The sequence below is a fragment of the Tenebrio molitor genome, chromosome 2 (assembly GCF_963966145.1).
Source record: "Tenebrio molitor chromosome 2, icTenMoli1.1, whole genome shotgun sequence".
NCBI lineage: Eukaryota > Metazoa > Arthropoda > Insecta > Coleoptera > Tenebrionidae > Tenebrio > Tenebrio molitor.
This window is the reverse complement of record NC_091047.1, coordinates 1918967-1939659: the sequence shown is the minus strand read 5'-3', so window position 1 is coordinate 1939659 and position 20693 is coordinate 1918967. Positions and strand designations below refer to the sequence as shown.

General features: G+C 33.0%; 1 protein-coding gene and 1 long non-coding RNA gene across 15 annotated transcripts; one reads left to right on the top strand and one right to left on the bottom strand.

Moving 5' to 3' along the window:
• The first annotated feature begins 451 nt into the window (after positions 1-451).
• LOC138122809 (receptor-type tyrosine-protein phosphatase kappa-like) lies at positions 452-20416 on the top strand. Of its 14 annotated transcripts, none has more exons than XM_069037123.1 (29): positions 452-677; positions 1465-1578; positions 1637-1929; positions 1979-2183; positions 2254-2435; positions 13942-14080; positions 14132-14230; positions 14292-14450; positions 14504-14635; positions 14688-14824; positions 14882-15071; positions 15129-15196; positions 15248-15479; positions 15525-15643; positions 15693-15882; positions 15935-16485; positions 16538-16607; positions 16755-16951; positions 17003-17620; positions 17675-17803; positions 17905-17985; positions 18036-18170; positions 18220-18360; positions 18409-18539; positions 18588-18919; positions 18975-19315; positions 19367-19503; positions 19741-19876; positions 20074-20416. In XM_069037123.1, the coding sequence occupies exons 1-29, from the start codon at positions 488-490 to the stop codon at positions 20143-20145; spliced, it is 5520 nt and encodes a 1839-aa protein (XP_068893224.1). In that variant the 5' UTR covers positions 452-487; the 3' UTR covers positions 20146-20416. The 14 variants fall into 14 exon arrangements, with proteins under 14 accessions (XP_068893224.1, XP_068893221.1, XP_068893223.1 ...); XM_069037120.1 differs by having other exon boundaries at positions 14286-14450; XM_069037122.1 differs by lacking the exon at positions 13942-14080 and adding an exon at positions 2497-2632 and having other exon boundaries at positions 14286-14450.
• LOC138123869 (uncharacterized) lies at positions 9543-10915 on the bottom strand. The gene is made up of 3 exons (XR_011156929.1): positions 10310-10915; positions 9836-10254; positions 9543-9778 (listed from the first exon to the last, which is right to left on the bottom strand). It is a non-coding gene; the product is annotated as an uncharacterized lncRNA (long non-coding RNA).
• Positions 20417-20693: the final 277 nt, after the last annotated feature.

Genomic DNA, 20693 nt, shown 5'->3' with positions numbered 1-20693 from the left:
TGAGGAACAAATAAAATATTCAACAATACACGCATGGTAACGGGTTTTACTGGCTTCAGGTGACTGGCTCGCCTTCGGCTCTCCAGTCATATCCTTCTGTCGCCAGTAAAAACCCTTTGTACCATGCTAGTAATGTTAAATACTATAAATGATAACACAGCGAATTAACGATTGTAATAATTCATTCCCAAATATTTTAAAGTTAAGAAAATTGGAAATTCAAAATCTAAACCGGAAGACCTAAATTACGGAAAATCAATAATTGAAATTCTTTATTATTTTTGTTACAATAATTGCTCACATAAAGTTATGTAGGAGAGATTTCCATATTTACTATGATAACCGCCTTAAAATAGCTGTCACACCTCTGTAAGCAAAATTTATTGTAACAGTGATTTCATAAATAAATAGTTTATATAAAAATTTACGATTTTTATCAATTTCACGAAATTCGCATCAGTTAAAAAGCGTTAGAATATTTAGAAACATGCAATTCGAAGCTACCGGAGTGAATGTGTTCTTCTTGATTTTAGTTATTAATGTTGTGTATTTAAATTGCCAAAGTAGTTTTTTTATGGTTCACAATTTGAAAAAAAATGAGTATTACTGCATCACCAACAGCACTCATGCCTTAAGTTGGTTGGCTGATGAGAAAGGAACACAGGAATCTGAAACGGGTAAGTAACGATAGTTAAAATTAATGTGAACGGAAGTTTCTTCCAATGTGACAGTGGTTACAACCTGAATATTTACTAAAAAAATATGTACTATACCGGGTGTCCCACCTAAGATTTTCAGGTCTTATATCTTTACTATTTATGGACCGATTTTTGTGAAATTTGGAAGCTAGATAGTCTAGCGAATGAAGAATAAATTACTGGTAATAAAATGCCCGATTAATAAAAAATATAATTTTAAAATATTTTCCTTTATTTGAATCTACACAAAACTAGTGTCCGATTGTTACTTGTTAGAAAACATGCGACTGTACAAAAAATTTAATGAAATTAACAGTTTCTACTTTAAGAAAAGATAAATTATTTTGTTAAAAATGTGCTAACATTTTTGAGATTTCAAGTCAACCCGTTTTGAAACAACTGAACAATTCTGGGAAAAATTAAATAAATTGACAGAGTTTTTCCTCTTTTTCTTGTAGTACGACTACCTTCAGGGGATGAATTTTTGCGGAAGCCATTGTTTATTGTTGTTCTAAAGTTTAGTCTAAATATTAAACGATTTCATTCACAAACAAAGGGAGTTAAAATGGCGTTTTTAAGACTGGAGGTACTTGAGTAACACAAGATTAATCTTCACCTTTTAATTATTATCTATCTGTTCAATTTCACAAAAATCGGTCCATAATAATAGAGATATAAGACGTAAAAGTCTTAGGTGGGACACCCTGTATAATATCCCATTCTTGGGATTTTGAAAATCATAACTACAGTTGTTAAATCATTTTAGAATCACAATTTATTCCACATGCACCTTTGTTACGATTGGGCACTGAAGGTGAGGATTCCAAGTGGACTTATGTGAACAGAAATTATCAAAGAATTTTGGATAGACGATGGGAGAGTAACTAACTTTAACCTTTTGTTTCACTTCCATTAATATGTTTATTTTCAATATATAGCAATACCCACATACAAAACAGTTACAGAGAAATATAGTCGATTGCAGTTTATCAATGTGGAGGATGAATTACAACAAAATTTCCAAATTTCATTATCGATTCGTATTTCAAGACAAGCCCATATTTTTCTTTGCGATGGAGATAAAGTAGAAGAGTCAAATTGTTATTGGTTCCTACTGATGGCATTTGGAGGAACTAAAACAGAACTCCGAAAGTGTGCACGTGGAACCATACCTGTTCGTAGAAATATACCAGCACACAAATCTTGCGAAACGCCGATCCAAACAATAATGGTATCCCCAGGAAAATTATATCTAACAGCATAATACATTACATTTTCAGCATAACAATAGTGACAGTCAGTACCTAACAAATAAGGAATGGCGCCATTTCGAACTGTCGAAAAAGGATAATAGATTGTCTTTCAGACGACTAAAGAATAAAGACGCTATAATACAATATGATGATGGTGAAAATGTCTACAGTGTAACTCATATGATGATTCACAGTAAAGAGACTGTCACTGGTCTTTGGAAAATTCACAAAGGTAAGTAAAAATTAACACAGTATGATAAAACCCCAATACAAAAGTAGTTAACATAAAGTTTAATATTTAGTTCCATATTTTTATACCAACTATAGTACAAATCAAAAAACTACAGTAGAAATAAATCCGAAAAATGGAGTTATCTGTCTGTCATTGTTCGTAAAAATGTGTTCCAATTGCAAGATAATATTAACACTAAGTGAATCAAATAATGAAAGTAATATTTTAAAAGAGGAAACGTACTCATCTCAGGTAAGTAACAACCACTAGATTAATTAGGATATTTAAGTGTTGCAACGATTTCTTCAATAAGGAAAAGTGGGATGAAATTAAGCTGTTTGTGGATAACGTGCAGACCAATTCGACTCTCTTTATTTCTACAATAGCCAATAACCAAAGGGATGTATTTTGGAATATCGATCCACATATTAGGGAATGTAATAATATTGGTAAAACAAGTAATAAAATATTTCAAAAAATCAAAACCAATTTATTTCAGAGCATCGTATGATCAAATCAAGACGAAAATTAAAATGTCAACTGATTTCTGACGAAAACGACGATGTTATTTCATTAGACGCTAACGCGAACCCGGCCGGTAGGTGGTACAATTTCTAAAAACGAATTATTATCAATCGAATTTTCTGCCTTAACAGTTTTAGAAAATAACTGCGCTGACGACACTGTCACCAGACATTGCGTTCCTTGTTCATTATTTTTTAATCAAAGATGTGGTCAGCTCAAAGTTTGCGAAAAAGATGGAACACAAGTCAAATGTTTGTGTTCAGCTGGATGGAAATATCCCACATGTGAAACTAGTAGAAGTCTTAAACACAATATCTCAACTTACGTTTAATTATTTTGTTTTTAGATTGTGATTTGGGATTTTATGGCATGAGTTGTAAAAAAAGGTGCGGGCATTGTTCCAAACACTCCTGCGATTTCGTCAACGGAAAATGTCATCCGTGTGCTGCTAACTACGTTGGTGCTAAATGTGACATGCGTACGTCAAAGAGTTTGTTTTTAATATCACATCTAACTTTCTTCCCCTTCAGCATCGGGTCAAGTTTTCAGTGAACCTCCTGTTGTGAGCAATATCGAATACAGTGAAGCTACAGTGAAAGTAGAAAATTTCGAATTGATCAATAAGAAATACACAGACCCACCTGATAGTTATTACGTAGAGTACAGAGTCAGATGATTGTTTTCTCTGTTTCTTACATTTTAGTTATTTTATTTGATTTTGTAGAAAGCTGAAGGAAACAGTGAGTGGATGACTCCTGATCAACGCAAACCTTTTAATAAATCCGCAATTATTAAACTTCAACATTTAGAGCCGAATACGAAATACATCGTGAGGGGCATTATCATCACAATTAATAATAAAACTTTTATCGACGAGAATTTACCCCACGTCGCATTTACAACGAAATGTTACGGTACTATATTAAAGTCATTTGTTAAATGTTTTACTAAATGTAAAGTTCCTTTTGAAGAGATCAAAGACGACGATTTTGTATCGAATCTGTACAACACCAGCATAAGAGTGACGTTCAAGTCCAAGGTAAAAGATGAAATGTAACTAAATGAAGACTAAATGTGCTTTCTGTTTAAGACTTTGACACAATTTTGTAATTTCACCATCAGTTTAATTGGCACATCGCAAACAACAAAATCAGTTGTTCAAATTAATAATGTGAAACGGATCACATTGAATCTACAGCAAAATAAAATATTTTCAGCACGATTAGAAAATAATACTTTATGTTTTAAAGACTTAAAACCTGACACACCTTATAAAATTAGAATCCAAAAAAATAAATCAATGTTTAGCAGACCAGTACGGGCAACTGAAGGAAGCAAGTGCAACATTAATACTAATGGCATTAATTATTTTTTATGCAGTTCCAGGTGAAATACGAAATCTTACAATAACGGACATACGAGATTCGAGTGTCCGTCTAAAATGGAAATCACCGGAAAACTTCAACGGTCAATTTGTAAAATATGTTGTTACATATCAGGTACTCATCAAAAAAGTCGGTATTATTAATTGACAATCATTTATTTCAGCTTGTGTCGCATAAAAGCTGTAAAACTTCAAATGGTAAAACCTTTCCCATAAAGCAACTAAGCGCGGAAGAGACTGATGTCACAGTATCTGGTTTAGTTCCCTATGCAAAATATTCATTTTCGGTGTCAGCTTGGAATAGAAAGATTGAAGGACCTCCAGTGAATGTAACTCAAGACACATTTGCGTCAGGTCGATACAGTTAACAATTTTTAAACTATTCAATAAATACACTGTTTTACAGATAAAATATCTGATGATGAAATTTCTGAATTAAAATGGAACGTCGAGGCTCGTTCTGTAAAACTGCATCATTCTTCGATGGACTGTAGCATTATGAGAGGTCCTTTACAAATAAGAATCAAAAAGAGCTGTTCCAATGAATGGTGTGACAATTCTGTTGAGCAAGAGAAAGAATGCGATTTTGAAAACACATTCTGTTTAGTTCATGTTATTCCTTATTCGAACTATACTTTCCACATTAAATTTTGTCGAAACAGCATTTGTGCAAAAACTGTGAGATCAAAATCATTTCAAACCATGTCAGAACCGCCTAATGTGGTAAGAGATCTAAGGATTTTTTCAAAAAATGAAAGTTCCATATCAATTCGATGGATGCCACCGTATCCTACGGGGAAGTTGGACCTTTATAAAGTTACTTATGAAGAAGTAGATAATAATAATAATAAAGGAAAAATGGAAACTTTCAAAGATTTACCTTGCACACTTTGGCCAGAATATCAATGCATTACACTAAGTCAGTTGGAAAAAATTAAGAAATATTCTATAAAAGTGAGATTTCTACTACGAATAAATTAGCTAGAATAAAAAATTGCGGTTCTAGGTTCAAGCTAAAAATGAACATCCAAATAGTTTTGGTCAGACAGCAGTAGTTGTGGGAACCCCTAAAATCGGTGCAGTATATAATATTTTATTAGATAGTACTTGTGCTTAGATTGTACTTAATAAAAATTAACATAGTGCTAATTAATAAGGAAATTTCTAGTCACTAACTCTTTATAAAGTTTAAAGCAAATCTTATTTAATTCCCAATTTTAGAACCATCGAAAAAGCCAAATAATCTTACCATCCATTGGAATCTTCAAAACGACCTCGAACTAACATGGGGTCATCCTAATGAAACCAGCGGACTAATCACATTCTTTAATATCTCAGTTTTTTACCAAAATTAAAAAAAAAATGATCTCCATGACACTTTTCCTGTTATTAATTACAAGTCATTCTACCAATATAAAGTAAGTAAGATCGTTTCGTTATCCGCCTTGCTTTTATTGAATGTTTTACAGATAGAAGAAAAACGTTTATTAAAATTGACTCCATTCAGGATTAGAATTGGAGCATTTAATGGTTACAATGGCGAAGAATTAGTTAAGAATGACACGAGCCCTCCTGCTCTTCCTTTGTTCTCCACCGAACCAAAAATTTCCACTTCAAATGATACAATAACGATAGAGATCTCGCCAATCAAAAGTACCAATAGAGACGATACAAATAAATATGAATTATTTTTATTTTTATTGGATGAAAATTTCAACAACTATGACAACGTAAAATCGTTAACACGATTACAAGAGAACCACCACGTAAACTTATCCAAATTCAAGATTTTATACCAATGTCAACTAAAAAGTCCTGTGCACTTTAAAATTGGTCAAGATAATTATACGATAAATGATTGTACTAGGAGCTCGAATTCATCTTTAAAACAAGCAACCACTTACAACGTCACAATCTTATTAACCAACACTTTTATGAATAAAACCAGCTACAAGCTGTATTCTTATCATGTTCATACTTTGGGCGAACCTATCGACAGCGACGTATCAAAATATTTAAGCCTACTGGGTCTATGGTCCCTGTTACTTATTATTCCCATCGCTATTGTATTTAGAAAACTTCTAGCAAAATCCGTAAGTAACCAATTCCTTAATTTCACCAAAATTGTCTGCAATTCGTTGTTGTAGAAGTCAACCAATAGGAAAGATTACGAACAAAAAACTGAAACTTATTCGAAACCCGTCAAAATAACTAAATATCCCGATTACGTTAAAAATTCCCTCAAAAATGGTGAACTTGTACGTCAACATAAGGTAAAAATTTAATCTGGTTAAAAACTAATTTACATACAGAAACCTTGTCTCTATAATGCTGTTGGAGAGCACTTAGATTTATTACTTTTTTAGGAAATTCTCAATACAATTAAGATTTACGAAACCATAATCGACGATATTACGATAGACTACTTGGACACAGAATATATCGACGTAAGAAATTGTTTATAGAGTCATCTGAACGTTTTTTCATTCTCATGCACAGGGTCAACAAGTGACAAAATCCCATCTGGCTGCCAAGGTACCGGAATCAGATAAATTTGCTTTATTCTGGAAACTGATCTGGAAAGAAAATATCAAGCACATCATTCTTCTGGATAACCGTTTTGAAGACGATCAGGTGATTGTCCACCCTGCTAAGTTAAATTCTTCACGCTTAACATTTATAGGAAACAGCTGAGAACTACTGGCACGTAAAAGACGAAAACTTACGACATCACAGACTTTCCCTCACCTTCAAATCTTGCGATATTTTCTCCGATTACGAATGCCGAAAGTTCATTCTTACCTTCAAGAAGACATCGCGACATGTGGGTCTATCCTGATTTTAAACGTAAAATTGTACACTCTTGTTTCAGATCGTCTTGTACCGGTACTGTTCGTGGTGGAACACCTCTACTCCTCTTTCTTCGTTACCTTTGATCCCCTTTTTCCAAACGACATCAAAAGTTCCTTTGAATTCCAAATCACCCATTTTATTCCAGTGCAGGTAAGTTTGATCAAAATAAAAATCTTTCACTTGTCGATGTTTTTACAGCACGGGTGTGGAAGGAACTGGTTTCGCTCTGCTGTGCGACATTTCTTTAAGAACTGCCAATCGAGATGGTACTGTCGATATTTTCAGAACTAGTCATAGATTGGCCAAATGTGACCCAAATCTGATCAACAACATCAACTATTACCTGTTAGCTCATTTCGTTATTTTTGAAAATTGTTTTAAAATTGACACCAAATTGAAATGTGATCCGTTTCGGGGAGGTACATTCATACCGTTCAGTGAACAACAAATCCGCAAGTACTTCAAATATGTCCAAGAAACGCAATGGCTTGATACTATAAAGTACGAAACAGGCAACAAATCTGGTAACACCATCATTCCAAAATTTCGAATCATAAAATTTTATTTATCGTATGTTTTAGTTCGCAAAGAGCAAAGTTTAATTGCGCCTTACAGTTTCGACTACGACGATGTATCTGCATGTTTCGGTGTTGTGACGGTTGATGGTTTCAGATGTCCTGGAAAATTTACGGCGATCAAAGAACCAACACCTGACGCTCTCTTCCAGTTCTGGAACTTTGTTGCAAATAAAAATATCTCAGTTGTAATATCGGTGAATAAAATTAGTTTAAATCGTATATGGCCCGACAGGAACATGCCACAAATTACACTTTCAAAAAAGATAAATCTCGTACACCGAGACTCCAAAATATTCGAATCTTACGACTGGATAACACTACAGATAACAATCGGTGACACAACTGTACTGCGTTGCTATTCTATTAAATACGTATTGATCAATTTCAATTTTCAGAAAATAATTGAAATAATCGTTATGAAAAACTGGGCCCCAGATGCTACTCGTCCTGAAAATGTTCCGGATTTCACCATGTTTTGTAACGAAACGAACCCAATTTTAAAAAAGTCGAATTCAATTTTGGTGATGAGCCAGTGAGTAAATATGACTGACGCTGTCGTAACGTTTTTGGCTATTGTATTTTTTTTTTTCAGTAATGGCATCAAGGATTCCGGTCTGTACATCGCCATGCTGCATAACATTAAAAAAATGGAAGTCGAAGGAGTATGTGACGTTCCTACTTCTGTTAGAATGGTTCGAAATCACAGCCCAGAATTTAGAATCACTGAAGTAATTATTTTTTAATAACTTAACTGTTAACCTACCACTCTATTACTCCTCAGGAGTATCAGATTTGACATTATCTTGGCACAGACAATATTAGTCAAGGTTGTTGAAGTAGGCTCGAAAATGATATGAGTGGTTTGTTAATTAAGAGTTCTATTTTCATTTTGTAAGAATTGTGAAAAGAGACTGTTACGTTTTTTCAGGGAGACTTCACTTTCTTGTTCGAAGCAACGGAAAATTATTTAAAGGAGGCTCAACTATACGAAGTAATTTAGACAAAATTTTCTGCCTCCCATATGAGTAAATAAACACTACTTAATAACTTCTAATTTTGATTTTTTTCTTGTTAATTCAGCAAAAATATAATACAAATAAAATATAAAAATGTATCATTAGGAAAGAAATCATGTTGGTATTTGTTTCAAAATAATTTAAAAAATAAATAAATCCCAAGATATTATACGTTGGTTGCATTTTCTCTTTTCTTAGGTTATAAATAAAAAACAAACCCTACTGGTAATCCTTTAGAACGATAAAATATAAACAACCATAATTTCTTTATTGCCGTGTATAATTTGAACAGGATTTCTTTGCCTCATTTTAGTTTATTTTGAATTAGTCACATTCGGTTTAATCAACCAATCCCTAAATTATTTTCGATAAACCTTCGTTTGAAAAATATTTTGGGTCAAAAGTATACAATATGAAAAAAATAGTTATTTATTTAACGAGTTCGTGTGTAATTTTGGCTTTTTTTGGCATGAGTGGACCAGTTTAAAACTCGAGTAAAACGAGAGTTTTAAAGGTCCACGAGTGCCAAAAAAAGCCAAAATTACACAAGAACGAGTTGACTACAACGTTTTTTTGTTCGACGAGCCCCTTAAAGGCTCCAAATCGCTAAAAATCTTTAAAATTAGCTTGACGTTTCGTTTTGACAAGTTGTCAAATTTATCAAAATTCGTTCACACAGGGGAAAATTCTCAAATTCTGACAATGTCGTACAAAAAAATGTATTTTAAGTGAATTGAATTTTAAAAATTACAAAAAAAAATACATATAAACCTAATTTTGAGCGTTTAATTGTTCAGCTTTGGCTACTCTATTACTGAAAGAAAAAACAGACATATTTTACAACTGTGGGTTTCACAAATATTTTTTTTCACTACTAGTAACAAAGTCTAGCGTTATCGGTTGTCATAGAGTGATCAACAAGAAACCAAATCAAGAGTGCTACCTCATCTTTTATTTTATCGAAACGTACGTCATATACTAATCAGACACTTTTATATACTTGCTGTGCACACTCGTTTTGTTGGTTGCCTACCTCTCAAAAATCTATTATTAATTGCCTTTATAAATTTTTTGTAATTCATGAATAATGGATTTAAAAGAAAGTTATTATTAATTATTATTTATTACTGATTAAGGAAAAAACACACAGTTACACAAAATTCCTTCATAAGGCACGTAATCTTTGGTTACAAAATTTTAAAAGTAATTATTTTTCATAATTCTTTGTTTTGTTGTTTTCTGTAAGAAAAGTGCTAAAGTTATTATTCTCACATTTTTGGTTAATTGAGAACTTACTCGTATCTTTTCTAGCAGTTTAAAACATTTAAATTACTCCAAGGTCAAAAAATAAGTTTTCACAAAAACTGCTCGAAATGTTCTCCATTGTGGTCCAGAAAGAGTCAAACTCGCCTCTCATATTTTCCAAAAACACTTATGAAGCTGTCAGGTGAAATGGATTGCCAAAATTCATTTATGATGAAAATTTGTTTAAGGTAATGTGTGGGTTTTATTTCTTGGAACACACAAGGGAAACAAATTAATAGCCTCCTTCAAAATTTTTACAATAAGTGCCATAACTCAATTTATTTTGCTGTCTTAAACGCCTTATGAAAGTTGAGGGATGTTCCTTGATAATTTGTCGAACATTTTGCACCATTTCTAAAATTTGAACTAAGGACTGACCTGACTTCTTCTTAATGATGGATTATGATTCACTAAAATTAGGCACTATAATTTTAAGACATTGATAAACGTGTTGATAACTTATACCATCAGGTTCGGACATCTGGCTTGAAATTCTTCAGTGTAAGGGGGTACAAAGTAAGGCCAGTCTTCACTTTCTTGTTTCACCCTCTTTCGAAAATAATCTAATAAAAATGCCTTCTCTTTAATGGTAAAACCCATTTTACAACTTATTCTGGGATAATTATTGCTTACAATTTCAATAAACGTCTGTAAATATTGCCGAAATCGAAGATTTGTTTTCTAGGTTAAATCACTTCAATTGTCAACATCAACAACCTTGAATTTTGAAATGTGACATTTCAACGAAACATCTCCGTACCAGTGGCGTCGCGTTTGGCAATAAAGCTGATAATTTACTTACTCTTACAAATGTAAAATGTTGCTCTTATTTATCTTATAAATTGTTTCCCTTATCTTATAATAATAATAAAATGCCCAATTATAATTCCAACGTCTAAAATTCATGAGGTATGATTTATTATAAAGTAGCGTTTGAGACCACAAATTGTCTACGGCCATGCTTTGAACGCTTATTTGCGTATGATTCTGCTACGACGTGACCGATAATTTGCAACGCTTGCTCTGATTTGGATTCTTGTTGATCACTCTGTAGAACACTGAGAAGCTTCGTTTTTCTACGTTGGCTCAGTGACAGGTAAATAATTTTTCATTATTAACCAGTGGTGAATAATGAACAACCGTCACCTAGCAACGAAAGATTGTCGTCTATTTCATTGGTTAACGTAGACGATTTTCATACCAACTGTCAAGAAATGACAACTCGGACCCGTCGCATCCGACAAAATAATTTGATTATTAATTATTATCAGAAAGGGTTTTAACGTATCTAGTAGTGAAAAAAATAGTATATAAACCACGATGGAGAAGTCCCTTATAGCCTTCGCGCCTTACAACCCTCGGCGCGCCTCGGGCTGTGATCTTGACGCTCTGGCTATAATCATGAACTTCTCCACCTTGGTATATAATATACTATTATATCTGTGATTGGGCAACTACAACAAATAATTTAGGTGATAAACCATATAGGACCTAAGTGCAAAACCCACACACACAGTAATAACACTTACTTTAGACAGTTAGTAATAATGTTCACAAACCGGAAAAACTAAATCTATCCAAAACCAATAATTAAATTTTTTTTATTTATATTTGTTGTCGATACACAAAAAAGGGAAGAAGTTATGTTTGTGAGATTTCTATGTTTACTATGATAAAATGCTGTCTTATCACAAACCTACACTCCTTCATTTAACCAAAACTGTAAAATCCTCGCCGCTGATATCATAAATAAATAGCTTATAATACATATTACGGTTTTATCAGTTTCGCGGTATCTGCGTCAGTTAAAAAACGTTAAAATCTTCATAAGCATGCAATTCGAAATTAGTAATAGATATGTGTTCTTTTTAATCCTAGTTATTAATGTACTTTATTCGAACTGCCAAAGTAGCTTTTTTATGGTTCACAATTTGAAAAAAAATGAGTATTACTGCATTACCAACAGCACTTATGCCTTAAGTTGGTTGGCTGATGAGAAAGGAACACAGGAATCTGAAACGGGTAAGTAACGGTAGTTAAAATTAATGTGAACGGAAGTTTCTTCCAATGTGACAGTGCTTATAGTTGTCCCAGAGCTGCAGCGATTTTATGGCAGAGTACCATTGTATAAACGTTAACGACACCGACAATAGGTTTAAACCACAGCTACAACCCCCAATCGTAAATTCGTTCAAGTACTACCCTGTAAACTGACAGGAACAGAACGAAAATGATGATTGACAGGGGGTCTGCTTAAGTCGCTTATCGGCATCACAATAGACGTAATAAGAACTATTACCCTGCCATAAAATCGCTGCACCTCTGGGACAACTATACAACCTGAATATTTACTAAAAAAATATGTACTATACCGGGTGTCCCACCTAAGACTTTCAGGTCTTGTACCTCTATTATTTATAGACCGATTTTTGTGAAAATTGGAAGATAGATATTCTAGTGAATGAAAAATAAATTACTGACAATAAAATGCCCGATTAATAAAAAATGTAATTTTAAAATATTTTCCTTTATTTGAATCTACACAAAACTAGTGTCAGATTGTGACTCGTTAGAAAACATGCGTCTATACAAAAAATTTAATCAAATTAACAGTTTCTACTTCAAGAAAAATAAATTATATTGTTAAAAATGTGCTAACATTTTTGACATTTCAAGTCAACCCGTTTTGAAACAATTGAACAATTTTGCGAAAAATTAAATAAATTGATACGGTTTTTCCTCTTTTTCTTGTAGTACGACTACCTTCAGAAGACGAATTTTTGCGGAAGCCATTGTTTATTGTTGTTATACAGTTTAGTGTAAATCTTAAATGATTTCATTCACAAATAAAGAGAGTTAAAATAGCGTTTTTAAGACTAGAGTAACGCAAGATTAATCTTCACCTTTTAAATTATTATCTATCTGTTAAATTTCACAAAAATCGGTCCATGAATAATAGAGATATAAGACCTAAAAGTCTTAGGTGGGACACCCTGTATAATATCTCATTCTGGGGATTTTTAAATTCATAACTACATTTATTAAATCATTTTAGAATCACAATTTATTCCACATGCACCTTTGTCACGATTGGGCACTGAAGGTGAGGATTCCAAGTTGACTTATGTGAACAGAAATTATCAAAGAATTTTGGATAGACGATGGGAGAGTAACTAACTTTAACTTTTTGTCTCACCTCCATTAATATGTTTATATTCAATACACAGCAATACGCACATACAAAACAGTTAGAGAGAAGAATGATACATTGCAGTTTATCAATGTGGAGGATGAATTACAGCAAAATTTCCAAATTTCATTATCGATTCGTATTTCAAGAGAAGCCCATATTTTTCTTTGCGATGGAGATAAAGTAGAACAGTCAAATTGTTATTGGTTCCTACTGATGGGATTTCGAGGAATTAAAACAGAACTACGAAAATGTACACGTGGAACCATACCTGTTCGTAGCTATATAGCAGTACCTAAATCTTGCCAAACGCCGATCCAAACAATAATGGTATCCATAGGAAAATTATATCTAACAGCATAGTACACTACATTTTCAGCATAACAACAGTGACAGTTGGTACCTAACTAATAATGAATGGCGCCATTTCGAACTGTCGAAAAAAGGTAATAAACTGTCTTTCAAAAGACTAAATAATAAAGACGCTATAATACAATATGATGATAGTGAAGAAATGTACAATGTAACTCATATGATGATTCACAGTAAAGATTCAGTCACTGGTCTTTGGAAAATTCACAAAGGTAAGTAAAAAAATATAAAAATTAACATAATGTGATAAAACGCCAATACAGAAGTAGTTAACAACAAGTTTAATATTTAGTACCATATTTAAAAACTAACCATTGTACAAAACAAAGAACTACACCAGTCATACAACCGAAAAATGGAGTTGTCTGTCTGTCATTGTTTGTAAAAATGTGTTCCAATTGCAAGATAACATTAGCATTAAGCGAAGAGAGTAATGAAAGTAACATGTTAAAAGAGGAAACATACGCATCTCAAGTAAGTCACAACAACGAGTTAACTTAAGATGTTTAAGTGGTGTAACGATTTTTTCAATAAGGAAATGTGGAAAGAAATTAAGCTGTTTGTGGATAACGTGCAGACCAATTCAACGGTTCTCTTCATTTCTACAATTACTAATAACCAAAGGGATTTATTTTGGAATATCGATCCAATTATTAGGGAATGTCATAATACTGGTAAAACAACTAATAAAATATTTCAAAAAATCAAAACCAGTTTACTTTAAGAGTATCGCATGATCAAATCAAATCGAAAATTAAACTGTCAACTTATTTCTAAGGAAGATCACAATGTTATTTCATTAGACGATGACGCAAAAGCGACCGGTGAGACGAACAGTTTATAAAAACGAATTATCAATCGAATTTTCTATCTTAACAGTTTTAGAAAATAACTGTATTGACGACGACACAGTCACCAGACATTGCGTTCCTTGTCGATTATTTCTGAATCAAACATGTGGTAAGCTCAAAATTTGCGAAAAAGATGGAACACAACTCAAATGTTCGTGTACAGCCGGATGGAAATATCCAACTTGTTACTCTAGTGGAAGTGTTAAATATGATCTATCGACTTACGTTAAATTAATTTGTCTTTAGGTTGTGATTCGGGATTTTACGGCATGAATTGTAAAAAAAGGTGCGGGCATTGTTCCAGACACTCCTGTCATTTCGTCAACGGAATATGTGACCCGTGTTCTGATAACTACGTTGGTGCTAAATGTGACATACGTACGTCGACCACTTTAATTTAAATATCGCATCTAAATCTCTTCCCCTTCAGCACCGGGTCAAGTTTTCAGTGAACCTCCTGTTGTCAGTGATATCAAATACAGTGAAGCTAAAGTGAAAGTAGAAAATTTCGAATTACTCAATAAGAAACACATAGACTCACCTGATAGTTATTACGTAGAGTACAAAGTCAGATGATTGTTTTCTCTGTTTCTTACATTTTAGTTATTTTATTTGATTTTGTAGAAAGCTGAAGGAAATAGTGAGTGGATGACTCCTGATCAACGCAATCCTTTTAATAAACCCGGAATTATTAAACTTCAACATTTAGAGCCGAATACGAAATACATCGTGAGGGGCATTATCATTACAATTAATAATAAAACTTTTATCGACGAGAATTTACCCCACGCCGCATTTACAACGAAATGTTACGGTACTACATTAAAGTCATTTGTTAAATGTTTTACTAAATGTAAAGTTCTTTTTGAAGAGATCAAAGACGAAGATTTTATATCGAATTCGTACAACACCAGCATAAGAGTGACGTTCAAGTCCAAGGTAAATGATGAAATGTAAATAAATGAAGACTAAATGTGCTTTCTGTTTAAGACTTTGACACAATTTTGTAATTTTACCATCAGTTTAATTGGCACATCGCACGCAAAAGAATCATCTCATCCGAAACCGATAAGATACAACATACAACAAAATACAATATTTCCACTAAAATTAGAAAATGATACTTATTGTTTTAAAAACTTAACACCTTACACAAATTATCAAATTATTGTCAAAAAAAATCAAACAAAACTTGACAGAGCGGTACGGACAATTGAAGGAGGCAAGTGCAACATTAATTCTAATAGCATTAATTTCTTTTATGCAGTTCCAGGTGCAATAGTAAATCTTGGAATAAAGGACATACGAGATTCGAGTGCTCGTTTAACATGGCAATCACCTGAAAATTTCAACGGTCAATTTGTAAAATATGTGGTTAGATATCAGGTACTCATCAAAAAAGTCGGTATTATTAATTGACAACCATTTACTGCAGCTTGTGTCGCATAAAAGCTGTAAAACTTCAAATGGTAAAACCTTTCCCATAAAGCAACTAAGCGCGGAAGAGACTGATGTCACAGTATCTGGTTTAGTTCCCTATGCAAAATATTCATTTTCGGTGTCAGCTTGGAATAGAAAGATTGAAGGACCTCCAGTGAATGTAACTCAAGACACATTTGCGTCAGGTAGATACAGTTAATAATTTTTAAACTATTCAATAAATGCACTGTTTTACAGATACAATATCTGATGATGAAATTCCTGAATTAAAGTGGAAAATCGAGGCTCGTTCTGTAAAACTGCATTATTCTTCGATGGCCTGTAGCATTATGAGAGGTTCTTTACAAATTAGAATCAAAAAGAGCTGTTCCAATGAATGGTGTGACAATTTTGTTGAGAAAGAGAAAGAATGCGATTTTGAAAACACATTCTGTTTAGTTCATGTTATTCCTTATTCGGACTATACTTTCAATATTAAATTTTGTCGAAACAGCACTTGTGCAAAAACTGTGAGATCAAAATCATTTCAAACCTTGTCAGACCCCCCTAATGTGGTAAGAGATCTAACGATTTTTTCAAAAAATGAAAATTCCATATCAATTCGATGGATGCCACCGTATCCTCCAACGGGGAAGTTGGACCTTTATAAAGTTACTTATGAAGAAGTAGATAATAATAATAATAAAGGAGAAATGGAAACTTTCAAAGATTTACCTTGCACACTTTGGCCAGGATATCAATGCATTACACTAAGTCGGTTGGAAAAAATTAAGAAATATTCTATAAAAGTGAGATTTCTACTACGAATAAATTAGCTAGAATAAAAAATTGCGGTTCTAGGTTCAAGCTAAAAATGAACATCCAAATAGTTTTGGTCAGACAGCAGTAGTTGTGGGAACCCCTAAAATCGGTGCAGTATATAATATTTTATTAGATAATACTTGTGCTTAGATTGTACTTAGTGAACAATTAACATTGTGTTAATTAATAAGGAAACTTCTAATCACTAACTCTTTATAATGTTTTAAAGCAAATCTTATTTCATTCCCAATTTTAGAACCATCGAAAAAGCCAAATAATCTTACCATCCATTGGAATCTTCAAAACGACTTCGAACTAACATGGGGTCATCCTAATGAAACCAGCGGACTAATCACGTTCTTTAATATCTCAGTTCTTTACCACAATTCTACAAAAAATAATCTTCATGATAGTTTTCCTGTTACTAATTACAAGCCTTTCTACGAATATAAAGTAAGTAAGATCGTTTCGTTGTTCGCCTTGCTTTTATTGAATGTTTTACAGATAGAAGAAAAACGTTTATTAAAATCGACTCCATTCAGGATTAGAATTGAAGCATTTAATGGTTACAATGGCGAAGAATTAGTTAAGAATGACACGAGCCCTCCTGCTCTTCCTTTGTTCTCCACCGAACCAAAAATTTCCACTTCAAATGATACAATAACGATAGAGATCTCGCCAATCAAAAGTACCAATAGAGACGATACAAATAAATATGAATTATTTTTATTTTTATTGGATGAAAACTTCAACAACCATGACAATGTAAAATCGTTAACACGATTACAAGAGAACCACCACGTAAACTTATCCAAATTCAAGATTTTATACCAATGTCAACTAAAAAGTCCTGTGCACTTTAAAATTGGTCAAGATAATTATACGATAAATGATTGTAATAGGAGCTCGAGTTCATCTTTAAAACAAGCAACCACTTATAACGTCACAATCTTATTAACCAACACTATTGAAAATAAAAGCAGCTACAAGCTGTACTCTTATCAGGTTCATACTTTGGGCGAACCCGTCGACGTGCCACAAGATTTACGTCTACTGGGTCTATTATCGCTGTTACTTATAATTCCCATCGCTATTGCATTTAGAAAATTTCTAGTGAAATCCGTAAGTTACCAATTCCTTAATTTAACTAAAATTTTCTGCAAGTTATTGTTGTAGAAGTCAAGCAATAATAGGGAAGATTACGAACGAAACACTGAAACTTATTCGAAACCCGTCAAAATAACTAAATATCCCGATTACGTTAAAAATTCCCTAAAAAATGATGAACTTGTACGTCAACATAAGGTAAAAATTTCATCTATCTGAAAACTAATTTCTGTACTGAAATCTTGTCACAGCTTTTTCCACAATTCTATTGAGAGCACTTAGATTTATTACTTTTTTAGGAAATTCTCAATACAGTTAAGATTTACGAAACCATAATCGACGATATTTTAATAGACTACTTGGACACAGAATATATTGACGTAAGAAATTGTTTATAGTCATTTGAACGTTTTTTCATTCTTATGCACAGGGTCAGCACGTGAAGAAATCCCATCTGGCTGCCAAGGTACCGGAACCAGATAAATTTGCTTTATTCTGGAAACTCATCTGGCAAGAAAATATCAAGCACATTATTCTTCTCGATAACCATTTGGAAGACAAACAGGTGATTGTCCACATTGCTAAGTTTAATTTTTCACGGTTAACATTTATAGGAAACTGATGAGAATTACTGGCACGTAAAAGACGAAGACTTACGACATCACAAACTTTCCCTCACCTTCAAATCTTGCGACATTTTCTTCGATTACGAATGCCGAAAGTTCATTCTTACCTTCAAGAAGACATCGCGACATGTGGGTCTATCCTGATTTTAAACGTAAAATTGTACACTCTTGTTTCAGATCGTCTTGTACCGGTACTGTTCGTGGTGGAACACCTCTACTTCTCTTTTTTCGTTACCTTTGATGTTCTTTTTCCTAATGACATCTAAAGTTCCTTTGGATTCCAAATCACCCATCTTGGTTCAGTGCAGGTAATTTTGATCAAAATAAAAAATTATGCACTTTTCGGTTTTTTGCAGTACGGGTGTGGAAGGAACGGGTTTGGCTCTGCTGTGTGACATTTCTTTTAGAACTGCCAATCGAGATGGTACTATCGATATTTTCAAAATCAGTCATAGATTGGCCAAATGTGACCCAAATCTGATCAACAACATCAACTACTACCTGTTAGCTCATTTCATAATTTTTGAATATTGTTTTAAAATTGATACCACCTTCAAATGTGATTCGTTTCAGACAAATACACCCATATTGTTCAGTGAAGAACAGATTCACAAATACTTCAAATATGTCCAAGAAACACAATGGCTTGATACCATAAAACGTACTCGTAAAACAGGCAACAAATCTGGTAACAATCATTTCAAAATCTGAAATCATAAAATTTCATTTATCTTGTGTTTTAGTTCGCAAAGAATTAAGTTTGAGTGCACCTTATTGTCTCGATTACGACGATGTATCTGCATGTTTCGGTGTAGAGACGATTAATTGTTTCAGATGTCCTGGAAAATTTACGATAACGAAAGAACCAACACCTGACACTCTCTTCCAGTTCTGGAACTTCGTTGGAAATAAAAACATCTCCGTTATAGTATCAGTGAATAAAATTACTTTAAATCGTATATGGCCCGACAGGAACATGCCACAAATTACACTTACAAAAAAGATAAATCTCGTACACCGAGACTCCAAAATATTCGATTCTTACGACTGGATAACAGTGCAGATAACAATCGGTGACAAAACTGTACTGCGTTGTTATTCTATTAAATACGTTTTGATCAATTTCAATTTTCAGAAAATAATTGAAATTATTGTTATGAAAAACTGGTCCTCAGAGGCTACTCGTCCTGAAAACGTTGCTGATTTCGTCAACTTTTGTAATGAAACGAACGCAATTTTAAAAAAGTCTAATTCAGTCTTGGTGATGAGCCAGTGAGTAAATATCGGGTGTTTTTTTTAATTTTATCTCATAGTAGGCGTTGAAGAGTCAATTGTGAACGCACTATACGGGTTACGGATCACGGATCAGCTGTTTAATCTTACGTTTTTACACGAGTAGTGCGTTCATAATCGACTCTTCAACGCCTACTACGAGGTGAAATTAAAAAAAAAAAACATGCGATATGACTGACGCAATGGTAACGTTTTCCGCAATTGTATTTTTTTCAGTAATGGCATCAAGGATTCCGGTCTGTACATCGCCATGCTGTATAACATTAAAAAAATTGAAGTCGAAGGAGTATGTGACGTTCCTACTTCTGTGAGAATGGTTCGAAATCACAGCCCAGAATTTAGAATCAATGAAGTAAATATTTTTTAATAACTTAACTGTTAACCTACCACTCTATTACTCCTCAGGAGTATCAGATTTGACATTATCTTGCACAGACAATATTAGTCAAGGTTGTTGAAGTAGGCTCGAAAATGATATGAGTGGTTTGTTAATTAAGAGTTATTTTCATTTTGTAAGAATTGTGAAAAGTGACTGTTACGTTCTTTCAGGGAGACTTCACTTTCTTGTTCGAAGCAACGGAAAATTATTTAAAGGAGGCTCAACTATACGAAGTAATTTAGACAAAATTTTCTGCCCCCATGTGCGTAAATAAACACTACTTAATAACTTCTAATTTTGAACTATATAGAATATAATACCGAGCGATCATTTAAAAAATAAATCGAGTTTGCTTCGGAGCCTATGCTATAGCATGGGTTGCCATAGGTAACACGGCGACTCGATTTATTTTTTAATTGATCGCACCGTATAAATATGTATCATTAGAAAAAAAGTCATGTTGGTATTTGTTTCCAAATAATTTAAAAAATAAATAAATCCCAAGATATTATACCTTGCATTTTCTCTTTTCTTAGATTATAAATAAAAAACAAATTCTACTGGTAATCCTTTAGAATAACACTCAAAGCCAATAAAATATAAACAACCATAATTTCTTTATTGCCGTGTATAATTTGAACAGGATTTCTTTGCCTCATTTTAGTTTATTTTGAATTAGTCACATTCGGTTTAATCAACCAATCCCAAAATTATTTTCGATAAACCTTCGTTTGAAAAATATTTTGCGCCAAAAGTATACAATATGAAAAAAAATGTATTTTAAGTGAAT

Bases quoted from the DNA above. Each gene is read 5' to 3' on its own strand.
- LOC138122809 (XM_069037120.1), top strand. From the start codon at position 488: ATGCAATTCGAAGCTACCGGAGTGAATGTGTTCTTCTTGATTTTAGTT. The intron at 16,608-16,754 runs GTGCAGTATATA...TCCCAATTTTAG, and splicing joins TGTGGGAACCCCTAAAATCG to AACCATCGAAAAAGCCAAAT. The intron at 17,804-17,904 runs GTAAAAATTTCA...TTACTTTTTTAG, and splicing joins AACTTGTACGTCAACATAAG to GAAATTCTCAATACAGTTAA.